The sequence below is a fragment of the Beauveria bassiana genome (genome assembly GCF_000280675.1).
Source record: "Beauveria bassiana ARSEF 2860 unplaced genomic scaffold BBA_S00015, whole genome shotgun sequence".
Classification (NCBI taxonomy): domain Eukaryota; kingdom Fungi; phylum Ascomycota; class Sordariomycetes; order Hypocreales; family Cordycipitaceae; genus Beauveria; species Beauveria bassiana.
Genome location: NW_007930850.1, coordinates 659,687 through 674,640, shown reverse-complemented (window position 1 = coordinate 674,640; position 14,954 = coordinate 659,687). Strand labels below are relative to the sequence as shown.

At 44.6% G+C, this 14,954-nt stretch overlaps 6 protein-coding genes across 6 annotated transcripts; 4 read left to right on the top strand and 2 right to left on the bottom strand.

Moving 5' to 3' along the window:
* Nucleotides 1-3,619: 3,619 nt before the first annotated feature.
* Nucleotides 3,620-4,885, top strand: BBA_05800 (choline/ethanolamine kinase; the record flags this gene model as incomplete). Its single annotated transcript, XM_008600897.1, has 2 exons — nucleotides 3,620-4,333; nucleotides 4,385-4,885. 2 exons carry the CDS (start codon nucleotides 3,620-3,622, stop codon nucleotides 4,883-4,885), a joined length of 1,215 nt encoding a protein of 404 aa, XP_008599119.1.
* Nucleotides 4,886-6,281: 1,396 nt separating this feature from the next.
* Nucleotides 6,282-7,617, top strand: BBA_05799 (transporter sec9; the record flags this gene model as incomplete). The annotated part of the gene is made up of 2 exons (XM_008600896.1): nucleotides 6,282-7,505; nucleotides 7,558-7,617. 2 exons carry the CDS (start codon nucleotides 6,282-6,284, stop codon nucleotides 7,615-7,617), a joined length of 1,284 nt encoding a protein of 427 aa, XP_008599118.1.
* A 548-nt stretch (nucleotides 7,618-8,165) lies between these two features.
* On the top strand, nucleotides 8,166-10,493 carry BBA_05798 (helicase associated domain-containing protein; the record flags this gene model as incomplete). The annotated part of the gene is made up of 1 exon (XM_008600895.1): nucleotides 8,166-10,493. The coding sequence occupies one exon, from the start codon at nucleotides 8,166-8,168 to the stop codon at nucleotides 10,491-10,493; it is 2,328 nt and encodes a 775-aa protein (XP_008599117.1).
* An 89-nt stretch (nucleotides 10,494-10,582) lies between these two features.
* Nucleotides 10,583-11,016, bottom strand: BBA_05797 (ACN9 family protein; the record flags this gene model as incomplete). Its single annotated transcript, XM_008600894.1, has 2 exons — nucleotides 10,583-10,747; nucleotides 10,804-11,016. 2 exons carry the CDS (start codon nucleotides 11,014-11,016, stop codon nucleotides 10,583-10,585), a joined length of 378 nt encoding a protein of 125 aa, XP_008599116.1.
* Nucleotides 11,017-11,404: 388 nt separating this feature from the next.
* BBA_05796 (Mni1p protein) lies at nucleotides 11,405-12,695 on the top strand (the record flags this gene model as incomplete). The annotated part of the gene is made up of 2 exons (XM_008600893.1): nucleotides 11,405-11,875; nucleotides 11,967-12,695. The coding sequence occupies 2 exons, from the start codon at nucleotides 11,405-11,407 to the stop codon at nucleotides 12,693-12,695; spliced, it is 1,200 nt and encodes a 399-aa protein (XP_008599115.1).
* Nucleotides 12,696-12,792: 97 nt separating this feature from the next.
* On the bottom strand, nucleotides 12,793-14,127 carry BBA_05795 (PHD-finger domain-containing protein; the record flags this gene model as incomplete). The annotated part of the gene is made up of 1 exon (XM_008600892.1): nucleotides 12,793-14,127. The coding sequence occupies one exon, from the start codon at nucleotides 14,125-14,127 to the stop codon at nucleotides 12,793-12,795; it is 1,335 nt and encodes a 444-aa protein (XP_008599114.1).
* Between the last annotated feature and the right edge of the window lie 827 nt (nucleotides 14,128-14,954).

The window sequence follows — 14,954 nt, the reverse complement described above, 5'->3', positions numbered from 1 at the left end:
CTTAGGTAAGTTTTATAGGCTATAGATCTATTTTAATATTTTCTAATATTTAATTAGTAATATTATAAGAAGTTACTTTAATAACTTATTCCTTTTTTACTATATTTAAGTTTTCTTATATAAAAATAGTTATTAATTTTAATAACTTATTTAATAAACCTATTAAAGTTATTAGGCTAGTTTTTTTAGAAATTTTATCTTTTATATTTTTATAAAGTCTATTATAAAAAAGTTCTATTTAGTTATTATTATTTTAATTAATAATAATAATAATATATTTAAACTTTTATATATAATATTAAATAAATCTTATTTATTTAAGTATTTTAAGTTTATATATAATAATTTAAATTTTATTAAGGTCTTTAAAGATAATTTTAAATAACTTTTTAAAGTTATTATAATTATTAAAGATTTAAGTAGTCTTTATTTTAGGTTTATTATTATTAAGATAATCCTTAAAAGTAAGCTTTTACTATTTTATTACTTTATTAATAAAAAGGTTTCTAATATAAAAAATCTTTAAAGGTTCCTTATTAATAATAATATTAACCTTTAAGTAAGCTTTAACTTAAGTAAAGAAGATATAAATATTTTCTTTAGTTTTATTAAAAGCCTTAGGTTTTAAGAACTTAGGTATATTATATATAACTCCTTTTTTAAGATTAGTTTAAAGTACTTAGACTTATATAATTAAAGCTATAATCTACTAATATATTTATTATATAATCTATATAAAATTAATAATATTTTTATTTATAATAAATATTATAAAAAGTTAGTTACTTAATATTTTAAAGATAACTTATTAAATAAAACTAATTAAAATATAATAATAACTTATTTTTAGTTTATAATTAGTTTATTTTTTAAAAAGTAAGTTAAGTTTAAATATTATAAAATAATAATAAATAATATTTTTATATAAAAAATTATTAAAAGTAAAACTTTTAAAATTAATTATTTAATATTATTTAGATTAATTAGTAGAGATCTAGACTACTTAGTTATAGGAATTCTCTTCTTTTATATACTTATCTAATCTCTACTACTCCTCTTTACTTACCTTACCTAGTATACTTATTACTAAGTAGACTAAGTATACTAGTTATAGTAAGTAGTTATATAACGTAGTTCCTCCTTCCTATTTAGGTTTCCTTACTTATTACGTTACTTCCTGCTGGCCGCTTCCCCGCTAGCTAGGCATTCCTACGTTTGTAACATCTATTTACTAATTCTATCTATACCTTATATAGTAATAGACTAAATAGAGCCGTGATTCTATTAACTAGTAGTTTCGTCTATAGTAGGTTATAAGAAACTCCGCTTACGACCCTAAATTATATTTAAATACCTACTTTTTAAGATAAGATTTTTATATAGTTATTTAAAATAATAATTATATTATAAATACTTAAAAATAAAAGATTAACTAGAATATATAAAATTAAAAGTTAAATATATTTTTATTTATTCAAATAAATTAAATTTTTATTTAGTAAAGTTAAAAGAAGATGAAAAACTATAAATTTTACTAGTAAAATTACTCTATAAGGTTTTATTTAGATATTATAATTTTTTTAGATTTCTTAGAAAATCTACTAAAGATAGAATTATATATTTTTATAATTAAAGAATTTAAGTATAATAACAAAAAATAAAATTTAGGTACTAGCTTTTCTAATATTAATAGTTTAAAAGTAGGTATTTTAGTAGGGGTTTTAATTAGAAGTAGAATTACTTAGATATACTATAAAATAAAGGACTTATTAGCATCTAATAAGCTACCTATAAAGGTATATTATATAAAGGACTTTAGTTATAAAAGAATCTTTATAGTTCTTAATACTAATAGAATAAGATATACTAAGTAGACTAACTCTTTCTACTTAGTAGACTAATTATATAACGAGATTTTCCTTAGTTTATATATCTTAGTATATTCTATATATAAAATTCAGTACCTAATAAATAACTATAATTTTGCTACTTTACTTATATATATATAAATAGCCTTTAAAAAGGTACTTAAGGTATATAAGGTATTATAAGTAGTTAGTTTATTAAAAAAAATTACATTTTCAGTATATAGCTAGCGAAGTACTCTCTTAATACTATCGGTACTAGTATAATACCTAGATTTTAGTGTAGTAGGCTATAAAAGGTAAGTACTCTTTTAGAGGGATATCACGTGGTCGGTCCGCTAAGTAAAATAAGTCGGTCCGCTTAGCATATCTTAATAGAATTATCGCTGCCTCCTTACTAGTTCGTCGGCAGTTCGCCTCTATATGCCTACTTTCTTACACGCGACCTTTCCTGTGCTGTAACTCGCTCCCTGCCTAACCCTGACACCACCAGTCAATCTCGACCATTAGGTGGTCGGGACTAGATGACGTATTATAGGTCTAATACTATCCGTGGGCCGGGGTCGTTGCCCCTTGCTGTCAGGTGGTTAGGCTTATAACTTAGTTATACGACGGTTAGCTTTTGTTATTACAAGAGGTATTAAGTACTTAGTATCTTTTTAATAGCTTAGGAGTTTTTATTACTTATATAGCTTTAACTGACTAGAGAGCTAGGAAGTGTTAGGTACTCTAGGCTAGTAATATCAAGTGTAAATATAGCTAAGTAATTACCATTAGCGCCGAAAAGCACCTAGACATCATTTGTCTGGTGTATAATGCACCTATTAGGACTATATTATGACGTATATAGTTGTATTTGTCTTAGAAACTCAAGTCTCATGCACTATTAATAAAGGACAGGTGGTGGGGAGGCAGCCAGTTTGACTCGGTGCGCCCAACTGTTGAACTGATTATGACAAGCCAGCAACCGGTTAACAGAAGCAAATCGATGAATCAAAAAAGTAAACAGCAATCAACGATCATAATCACTAATGAAGCAGGCCCCACTAACTAAAAACCATGGCAAGTTTCCAATAAAATATCTTCGCAAGTTCTGCTAAGGTGCTGAATTGCCTGCCTACTCGACATTATCGACAGTATCGACATCCTCGGTACGGAGTACGCCGAGCCGCAGCAATCTCAACCCGCCCCATCTCACTACCTTACCTAGGTAGGTAGGTTCTACCTAGGTAGGTACTCACCAGCCAACCCCGCCTCGCTCAAAAGCCTCCGAACAGTACCCAGACAATTTAGAGCTCACCATCAGGCATACGAGGCCAAGCGTATTCACTCATCGACGTCGCCCTTCACTTTACTGGACTGACTAGCGCGGTGCCCGACCGCTTTTCCCTCCAAGCCACTGGCCCCCTGCAACGACTTTCACATGGTCCCTGGCCGCTTCATCACTGGCTGCCCTACCGCCCTCGCCAACTTATCCAAACTACAAACAGCAACAGGTCTCGTGCTTTGCAGACTACAACTGTTCTGATCACCTGTGAGAATTCTATGGTCCAGCCAGAACGCGCTTTGAGCTGCCTCTTGACTCGTATTTCTCTACTTCAGATTGTCATTACCTACTCACCTACAACCGAGCCTCGAGTTTGACTTCATTTTGCCTTCGCTTGGCTCTAAACTTTCGCTTCCCGTCGGCGCCCCTCTCCTGAATCGCCTCGACCTCTCGCTCACCCTCTGCTGTTCTTGTCTTCGCCCAAGCCATGGCTCCCGCCGCTGTCAGCCCTAGCCCTGGCCATATGCGCTTCATCCCCTTCACCTACGACCCCGCCGATTCCCATGCCTCCGCCCTCAAGCTCATCCACGCCATTGCACCGCACTGGGCCAATGACGATCATGTCGAATTCGTCCGCTTCACAGACGGCATCACAAACACCCTTCTCAAGGCCGTCAACCGCCGCCCAGGCCTTTCCCCTGCCGAGATCGATCGCGAGGCCATACTCCTTCGCGCCTACGGCAACGGCACCGACATTCTGATTGACCGCGAGCGTGAGGCCGCCAACCACGAGCTGCTCATGAAGTATAACCTCGCCCCCGCTCTTCTTGCCCGTTTTGCCAACGGCATGCTTTACCGCTTCATCCCCGGAAGCGTCGCTCAACCCAAGGATCTGCCCGATCGCATTCTCAGTAAAGCTATTGCACGTCGTCTGGCGCAATGGCACGCCACTGTTCCTTGCCTGCCCGACATTAGGAACCCAGCTACCAGCATCGAATTGACTGGCAACTCTAACAAAGCCAAAATAGCCAACGTCGCGCCGGGCAAGCCTACTCCCAATTTGTGGTCGACAATCCAGAAATGGATACTTGCTCTGCCCGTCGACACTGACGCCGAGCGCGAGCGCCAGAGCAAGCTGCAAAAAGAGCTGCAGCTTCTCGTCCAGCAACTCAGCCAACGCCCAGGGTTTGGGCAGAATGGTGTACGTGTTGCCCGTTTTGCCGCGTGCATTGTGATGACTGACTTTGGATAGCTTGTTTTTGCGCACTGCGATCTGTTGAGCGCCAATGTCATCATGCACAACGACGATAATAAGCCTTTATCCGTAAGCTTCATTGACTACGAATACGGCACGCCATCTCCCGCCGCTTTTGATATTGCCAACCACTTCGCCGAATGGGCCGGTTATGACTGTGACTACGCCGCAATTCCTAAACGCAGCCAGCGTCTTGCTTTTGTGCGTGAATACATCGAGACCTACGCTCAGCTTTCAGGCGCAGGCGAAGATTTCAAAATCGAGCGTGAGACGGTCAAGATGATGCGGGATATTGACGACTTCCGCGGTGTCCCGGGGTTCTACTGGGGTATTTGGTCCTCGATCCAGGCCACTATATCCAAGATCGATTTCGACTATGCCTCCTACGCAGAGTTACGTCTAGGTGAATACTGGGCATGCAAGTACGAGCAAGACGGCTCGCGCAGAGCTTCAGGCAAGGCTATGCCTTTACGCGAAATGGCGTGGGCAAGCGAGTAGAGATTGAAAGAAACAGTCAAGTCGACAGCGGCAACTAGAATAACATACATATGAGCTTCCTTTACTATAGGCCTTTCTTCTATGGTACACGGTTGCGGCTACTCACTACCAGCATACATTAATTTGCTCCGGCGACGCCTGCCGATCACACCAAGCAGGACATCACCAAGCAGGACATCACCTCGCTACTGGATGAGGAGTCTTTTCCCTTCATCGCAGTATCAGCAGCCTTACTGCTTTTGCTTTAATTTCTAACTTCCTCGCATGGTCTGAGAGGAGTTTGACCCCAGTCGCGTTCGTTGGCCGCGCTTATTTCTCAAATGTCTCCCGCAACAAGACGCAACGGCGTACGTTTATGTATACAATACGCGGATTAGTATCATCTTACGGGATCGCGACGGCACTTGTGGGAGCGGGGAGCTGGGGGTTCTTATTGAACATGACAAAAACATAAGATGATATCGCAGATGAAATCCACACGTCAGGAACTAAACGAATAGAATCATGAATTATTTTGAAGTATGGATGCCACACAAAGGTAAAGGATTGCTTTATACTCAAGGTTGCCCTTCAATTTACATTCAATTATTTTGCGGCCACCACTGAAACAAGGCATATCTGTCTTGAGGCCTCGCACGGATGCTAGAGTCACGCGCGGCACCGCCAATCTGCCCGAAATGACCAATGAGGGATGAATGATGAATGAATGCATTCACTGTCATTGTCCAATCATGGGAGCCGATGCTTACATGACAAAGGCGAGACTGAGTCATGATTTGTCCACGCAAATTGAGTTGTCCGCTTCATTCATCACTATAATACCAGGAGGACAGCCTTCTCTCTTAATGCTTCGTCGCGGGCGACGCACCAGAGGGTGAGGTAGCCTAATGGAATCTCTGCCCTGAAAGTAACAGCATCAATCATTTGGGCGTCATACTGTAGTTACATGATCCTGATAGTATCCGTACTTTTATGCGTAATTCCACCCCGTTTTTGGGAGAATTCCTAGCTTGTTTCCAGATTGCTGCCTGCTGGGTGATGAAACGGGAGAGACGGCTGGCAAGGAAGTTTGGGAGGCTGGCGCCTGGGTGCCCAGGCACAGGCGGGAGGTACCCCACCTACCTGTGAAGGCTGTGATCTGATTCGTACCTTACGAGGTACGGATACAACTCCTGCCCCACTGTTAGTCCGAAACCAGAATTCTGGTAGGCGCTTGATACTCTCTCTGGTTGTGTGCACTGCCGCAACTCAACTAAGCCTCCCTGCCTCCTTACCACTACACTGGGTTTACCTCCCATCATCTCATGTAATATTCTCTCTACAATTTCGGGTTTCCTCATTTGGGCCCTGATTCTCGGTTACAAAAACAGCGAATACTACAGCCAACGAAGATACTATGAAGAAGTTTGGTTTCGGAAAGAAAGGCGGCGACGATGGTGATGACGCCAGTCGCAATGCTCTCTTTGGCGGTCGCAAAAAAGGGTCGGCCGGAGCTGCCCCATCCGACAATCCTTACGCACAGCAAGGCGCCCAAGGCGCCACCGATCCGTACGCTGATTCCGCAAAGTATGCGAACATAACACCCTACCAACAAGTCCGCTCCCAAGTAAGCGCTGGTGCACCGCCTGCGCCTGGCACTGGACAACAGGATCATTCAGGCCGTGCTGGCGGCCACGGGGGATACAGCTCCGAAAAGTACGGGTCTGGAGGTGGTTATGGCTCAAGCAGATACGACAACAATGCCATAGCGGACCGACATAGCGCTTCCACTGCCGGTGCTAGAGGGCCCGGCGGTTATGGTGGCTTCGGACGGAACGTCCCAGATGAGCAAGACAGCAACAGGGACGCTCTTCTTGGTGGTGCCCAGGAAAGATATATCCAGAGACAGCAAGCAGCCGCGACTAACCCCGGCTATGGACAGAGTGGCGGATCTACTGCGGCGCAAGATAGTTATGGAGGGTACGGTGATCAGCGAGAACTCACGGCAGAAGAACAAGACGAAGTCGAAACGCAAGCGATCCTTGCTGAAAAACGCCAACTGCAGCAAGAGAGCTCCTCGTCAGTCACGCGCTCCGTCCAGATGGCCAGACAAGCGAATGAAGTTGGCCGTGCTACACTCGCGCGCCTCGGGGCCCAGGGCGAACGACTGTACAACACTGAAAAGAACTTGGATCTTGCTGCGAACCAGAATAAGATTGCACAAGATAGAGCTGCGGAACTGAAAACTCTGAACAGAAGCATGTTTGCCGTTCACGTCTCCAACCCGTTCACATCGAAACAGCGCCAGCAAAAGGCGGACGATGAAGTCATGAACCGTCATCGATCCGAACGTGAACAGAGAGAGGCCACCCGACGCGAGGGCTTCTCTGCTAATCAGCGCATGGAATCCAACCTTCACGATATCAGTGCCATTGGTGGCGCTAGATCCCAGCAGCGTACCAAGAAAGACTATGGCAAATTCAATTTGGAAGACGAAGAGGGCGCCGATGAGCTCGAGGACCAGATTGACGATGGTATCAACGAGCTCGAGGGGCAGGTCTCCATGATGAACATGGTCGGGCGTGCTATAGGGAAGGAGGTGGACTCGCAGAACAAACAAATCGACAGAATTATGACAAAGGTCAGTTACTTGGGCACAACCTTGATGATCCATTACTAATTTTCGGCCGCAGAGCGATGCTGTAGACGATGCTACTCGCATGAACCGTGAGAGATTAGCCCGCATCAAATGAGTTACGGCGCTCCCAGCTATAGTACATCCCATTGGTATATTTTCAAGCGCGGCATTGGTTGCCAAGTTTGATATCCGATTTCGTATTGCTTCTCACAAGTGATGAACTACTGTCGTTGCAAACTTTATGCAGTTGCAGATTTGGTCTGGTATAAATACAAAATTTGCATATTCTTTCTCTAATGCTCTCCTGGGTGAATGTCTCGAGCTCATTTCGAGCGAGCTCAACAGCATACGCAAGTCTAAGCCATACCAGCTACAGCGCCAGCAAGACTGAAAAGTGTTACAGCCTTAACAAGACCCTGCGTTATACCAATAAAGAAACAAAGGTGGTAAAAGAGATTGAAAATTTCCCGGTCGCGGCCTTTTATCCATTGAGCTCCCTTATAACGCGTATTTGTGTTCATTATGTCACACCGCCTAACTACGTCTTTTGCTCCACAAGTCGTAATATCCACAAAAAATTGCAGACATCAACCAAAGCCAGGCACAGCCCAGGCATAAAGCCAGAGACCTTGATCCGTTTCCTGATTTTCGACAGCCGTTATTATGACCGCTGCGGAAGACGGCAGCCGACCTGCCAAAAAGCGAAAGACTCAAAAGGGTCTAAATACAATTACCTTTGGCGGCAAGACGATCTCCTTAGACGGATACTTGTGTCCATCACAATCAACATCTGCGAAGCCTATTACCAAGCCCGACGTCACAAATGATAAAATCAACGCGACGAAGCAGCGTAATGCAAAAATTGAAGAAATTCAGGAAAAATTGAATGCGAATGTTGAACCACGAGACCGAAAATCAAATCATCGAGAACGCAGCGATGAGAGCGGAGGACTACTTCAAGTCAGGAAAGCTCTTCCTATCTGGCGGCATAGGGCAGATATTCAGGAACCTCTACGCGGAGCAAAAAGCAATGTCCTTGTTTTGGTCAGCGAGACTGGTTCTGGTAAAAGTACCCAAGTGCCTCAGTTTCTGGCCGAAGAGCCCTGGTGCAGGCGCCAAAAAGTTAAAGTGGCAGGCTCTTCCTGCGAAGTTTATGTCGGTGGCATGGTCGCCATCACACAGCCAAGACGAGTCGCTGCTACAACTCTGGCATATCGCGTGGCTCAAGAAGCAGGAACGCCACTGGGAAAGGGAAGAAAAGATGGCAAAGTCGGTTACTCTGTCCGATTCGATCACCAAGTACCCAAAGACGCCAAGATCAAATTTCTCACTGAGGGAATACTCCTTCAAGAACTTCTGCGTGATCCATATCTGAGACAATACAGTGCTGTTATTGTTGATGAAATTCACGAACGCAGTTTAGATGCTGATCTTTTGGTAGGCTTCCTGAAGCAAATATTGATTGCAGGCCCAAAGCACCGTGGCGGGGTCCCCCTCAAAGTAGTCATCATGAGTGCTACCGCCAATGTTGAAGCTATCAAAGAATTTTTTGACGATGAGGAAATCTTGCAGCACAACCACAGAGATGCTGCTGTCTTACGCATCGAGGGCCGGCAATTCCCTGTAACGGTTCAGCATGAATCCCGACCCGTTGCCGATTTGCAAGACGCACTTTTGAAACGAATATTCAAAATACATACCGAGGAGCCGCTTCCTGGAGATATTCTGGCATTTTTCACGGGACAAGAGGAGATCAGAGTAGCCCAGAAGGTGATCGAGGAATACTCCACCAGCTTGGCATCGAACGTACCAAAACTCAAAGCTGTACCGCTTTACGGTCAGTTGTCGATTGAAGCACAGAGTGAGGCTTTCGTTCCTTTGAAAAGGAGTTTTACACGAAAAGTCGTGCTCGCAACGAATATCGCAGAAACTTCGGTCACGGTCCCAGGTGTTCGGTATGTGGTAGACGGTGGCAAAGCCAAGATCAAGCAGTTTCGTCCAAGACTAGGTATGGAGTCGCTGCTCGCTAAGCCCATTTCCAAATCGTCGGCAATACAAAGAACTGGTCGTGCAGGTCGTGAAGGGCCCGGAAAATGCTACCGCCTCTACACAGAACCGAGCTTCAATTCATTGCTATTGGCTGATCTCCCAGAAATTTTACGCAATGATGCTCTCGGTGCAATTCTCATGATGAAGGCTCGCGGGATTCGGGATGTGCTATCTTTTCCCCTCATGGATGCCCCCGAAACCGAAGCAATCGAGCGTGCGCTAGTGCATCTTCACTTTCTCGGAGCCTTAAACGACGATGGGAGTATTACTAGTACTGGAGAGACCATGGCAAAGTTTCCCCTCGCCGCATCTCTGAGCGCGGTTCTTCTTGGTGCTGCCAAACCAGAATACGACTGCGTACTGGAAGTGATCGATGTTATTTCTTGCATCACCGCCGGTGAGGATATTTTCCTGGCTGTGCATTTGGAAGAAGGCCAGGAAGCGATCGAAGAATCTCTAAAGGAACTTCAACGGCGCGAAGGAGATATCATTACATATCTCACCGCTATGCAGCAATACACAGCCGAAAATGCCGACCGAAATGAGTGGTGCCAGAAGCGAAAGCTCAATATACGCACGATGAAGCAGGCTCTGAACATTCGAAGACAGCTCCGTGGCATGTGCTTGAAGGAGAAGCTGCTTAGGGAGACGCCTCCGGGCGACCCGCAGCCGTTCGCTCCAGTATCCCCTCAGCGTGCTGAAGCGTTGCTCAAGTGCTTTCTCCGTGGGTTCGCAATGAAGACGGCTATGCTAGCGCCGGATTCCAGCTATGTGACTTGCCAGGGTAAGCATGTCGTGGCAATCCACCCGGCAAGCGTACTGCACGGGCGAAAGGTGGAAGCCATTATGTTCCTTGAGCATGTATACACCAATAAAAACTACGCGAAGAAAGTCAGCGCAATTCAGGCCACATGGGTTGTTGAGGCACTGGAATGCAGATAAGGGGATTGAGGACGAGGAAGATAGGCAAGTCTAGTTCAGTAATTGATATCCAAGAGTTGTCTCCCAATTGAATCATCTGCTTCCCCTACCTACTCGCCCTTGCGATGCTTCTCTATGGATTGCATTAGGTCGTAGAGCTGATAGACTTGCTCGTCGCTCAGTTTTGCCAACTTGCCCTCATCAATCTTCTCGCCAATCCAAGCGTCTCCCTCGAGCTTTTGCGCATACATTTGCCACTCCGTCAAGAAGCCAATCTTTAAAACAATCGTCAACATAGTCCATATACCAGGCCGCGAACATGCCAACTTACCAGATGCGCTGGATTTTCAACTTTGCGGTGTGCCCGAAACTCGGCCCTGATGTACTCATCGCCCAAAATGCGCATCTCTGCTGGAAGAAACTTGCGATGTGCGCGCAATAGGCGTCGGTATAATGGAATCGGTGGCAGTAAGGCCATAGGACTAGGACGAAACCCCGTTTGCGTGGACGCGGCTTTGGCGAGCCTGGCCAATGACAGATGCATGGTAATGATTGCTAAGTGCTCTATTCAATGGGAATATGGCATAAATGAACGGATAAAGGGAGTCGATGCAATACAAGAACATACAACCTGCAGCGCGAGCGAATCGTAGAAGCCGTAGAATCGCAGAGTTTTGATTAATTCATAGATATCAGGCGTCGTTAAAGTCGAGTCAGAGATGATGCTTGCATGAACAAGTATCAAGAGAAGCCTTGCCAGCCGGTGGTACCCGGGGAGGCAACTAGGCAATATCGTGCAGCGGCTCGAGTCCGAGTTTTCGGCCCCACAGCAGAATCGCAATCTTAGGCTTTTTCAAGGCACTTGAATGTCTTGACATTTCCAGTACGTTCATATGGGAGCAGAATCTCCGAAACTTGTGAGAGAATACGGCATGAATTTCTCATTTGGCTTTGCTGGAGACGATATAGATGCCTCCAACGATGCTGGGACCCAGCAGCCCGCTGCTCCCACCATCACACCTGCGCAAGCCGGCGCATTCCCAACCGCGGGCAAGCCTCAACTAACTGCCACACGCCATGACCTCTCCCAGATGCTCGCTATGATGCCTTCGAAAATTGCATACAGCTTGTTGGACGTGACTCTTGATGACGGATGTGTCGTGCAGCTGCCCCGTCGCGAACTCTGGGATGTGCGGGTGCAGCTCATGGCAGAGGAAGAGGAAGAGAAGAACGCAGAGCATGGCGTCAACGCGGATGGTTCCGGCCTGGGCACACATGATGTTAAGACAGGGGTATACGAAGGAGGATTCAAGAGCTGGGAGAGTAGCGTGGACTTGGTCAAGGTGCTGGCTGCGCAGGGTAAAGTCTCTGCTGCCGAGCAGCTGCCCATGAGAATTATAGAGGTACGTCGTATTAGCCAAGAGATCAATTTCTTCTCACACACCCTGAAATTTCCTACGATCATACGGCGGAATAGAACTGACATATCCTCAGCTTGGCTGCGGAACCGCATTGCCATCCATATCCCTTTTTCAATGGACAATAGAAGCCGCCATGTCAAGCGCCGCCATAACGCGCCAACCAACATCATTCATCGTAGCAGACTACAATCCTACAGTATTACAGCTTGTCACATTGCCCAACTTTATTCTCGCATGGGCTCTTTCTTGCCGTGAGCACACACCTGCTCTGATCAACGCCTTCTCCCTCGACGATGAGCTCGAGCTGCTCCCAGAAGTCGTTGCGGCGTTCCAGTCGCATCTTGTCGCCAATCGAATTGCTCTCACATTCATCTCCGGCGCGTGGTCCCCCAGATTCATCGAGCTCGTGTACAACGGCATCCCCAATGATGCAACAGACTCTGGCGCAGCCGCCGCCACACTACTACTCGGGGCAGAAACAATCTACTCGCCGTTTGCGCTTCAGGCATTTACAGAAGCCACATTCTGTATACTGCAACGAGAAGGCGCAAAATATAGCACCTCGCGAGCAGTCGCTCTGGTGGCGGCTAAGAAACTGTACTTTGGTGTTGGAGGCTCCCTAGATGACTTTGTGGATCAAGCTCGCGGTCGTGGAGGCGATGTCACAATTTTGCGCGAGGAAACAGACGGTGTGCGACGCGGTGTAGTCAAGTGCACTTTACAAGTCAGAGCATGGCCTCTCAAGACGATAAATACAAGGAGGGGCTTTGCAGGCAAAGGGTGTCAAATTGAAGATGATTGAACGCCATGCTGGAAGGCATGGTGGGTATCTTGATAAAATAAACAACGCCGGATATCTGATTTCCAATCAACATCGTGATTCACAACCTCAAGACCAATCATTTCACTTTCTTTTGCAGCTTTTCTGAGCATACAGGGCAATACCAAGTACCATTTGGCTCGCTCTTGAGGCCCACACAGGACCAATGGAACCACTCGTACGGACAATTGTCGTTGTCGCACGCAACCATGTCACCGTAGCTAACATTGTGGCACAAGCAGTACTTCTTGTCATCACCACCTTCCTCTTCTTCTTCCTCGTCATCTTCATCGGCATCGTGAATCGCTTCGTCACCGTCGCCGTCCTGGTCATCAGCCACAGATCCGGAACGACGAGCGGCATCATCCCCGCTCCCGCTTTCAGCCTCCGAGAGGTCGCTGTCTGCCGTGGAGACTGGCGAGTTCCTGGTAGAGGCCTTCTTGACGCGAGACAACTTCGATTTATGTGGAGGCTTCTTGCGATTCGGCGCACCCGGTGTGCCTCGCCGACTGCCTGGCCCATTTCCTAATTTGGTGGTTGTGGCCCTCGGGCCGGCACTACCGGCTCTCATAGCTACATTAGAGCCACTTGCAGTATTACTCTTCGGCGTTCCCGGGCCCAGAGACGAATGTCGCGCAAGACCGCTCGATGTAGTTGGCGCAGTACCTATTCCAAGGGCTGCCTTGGGCCCTCGCTTGGTGGCTGGTCCCGCAGAACTTTCCCTGTGTCGATTCATTATCATGCTCGCAGCTGGGGTTGCCGGCGCCGAAGCTGCATGTGACTGCTTAGGCTGCTGCTGCTGCTGCTGCTGCTGTGGTGTCTGGGCTAAACGAATATGTGGATGTGTGGGTAATCGAGCCAACGCTGGATTAGGGCCGGTATTGATAGGAGCGATTGTCGGACCGGCTGTCATGCTTGAGGGGTTGCTCGTGCGGATGGAAGGCGCCGCAATGTTGGCTGCACTGGGGCGCAATAGAGAGGGGACCTCATCAGGGTCGGTGAAACCAGGCTCAGCCCGGTCGTATAGTATCTTGATTTGTATATCAAGACTGCGCAGATGCTTGTCCATGGTGAGCTGTAACTTGCGTGCCAAGTCAATTTTCTCCTGAGCAAGTCGATCGGCTTTGGCATAGTGTTCTCGAATCTGGGAGCGCAACAAGTCTTCTCTGGGGTTTGGTTCATGGCTGCCATTGGTTTTAATCCATTTCTGGATCTTAGCATCGCGGTCTTCGATCATGCGGACGCATTCGTTGTATTGTCTATCTTTATCGGCGATTTCGTCTTGCATGAAACGAATTTCCTCGGGAAAATTCTGAACGCGATTAATCCAATCATCGAGTATTAGACTCGGGTCGAGGGGCTCCGCTTGAGGCATCCTCTTGACAAATTCGATAGATAAGTCGTCTCTGGGCATTTTTAACAGTCTGACGACGATATGGCAAGAACTAGGATGCAGGTGGCGCAAGCCCTGCTGTGTGTGCTAGCAGCACGTAGATACAAAGCCGCAGAGGTCGAGTATGGCGCTGCACAAGGTTGGGATATATGAATGGCTAAGGGAACACGGAGGAGAAACGGAAGCGCAGCCAGATCCTGACTTACTGCGGACCCACTCAAAACACACGTGGCTTATTCTCGTGATTTATGACAGCTGATTGATGGGTACATCAAATAACAGGCACAATAGAGAGCAATTTTACGTAGAGGAGTCTGAATTACTAGTTATGATTTTAGTTAAATATTACCTTATTCTTTCTAATTTCTTTTAATAAAAGTTATTTTTTAAACCTAATTCTAATATAATTTTCTATAAATAAGTTTATTTTATTTTTTATTACCTTTAATACTTTTGAAATTATAATACCTTTATTATATTTATATTTACTATTTATTTATTATTATATATATCTATTAATATCTATTAATATTTATTAATTAATTATTGTTATTATTAAATAAAATAATAATTAATATAGTTAATAAATAAATAGACTAGATAAGTAAATAAGCTATTTTACTAAGTTTTATTATCTTTTATCTTAATATATATATTACTTAATAATTACTTATAGAAAATATATTAAAAAAAGTAAGAATTATTTTTACTTTAAAAGTTATTAAAAAAGATATTATATTAAGTTATAAAAAAACTACTTTAATCTATAATATATTATATTTAATTATATAAGTATAATATACTAGTTAAATATTATAATAAAATTATATTATTAACTTAAAGAAACT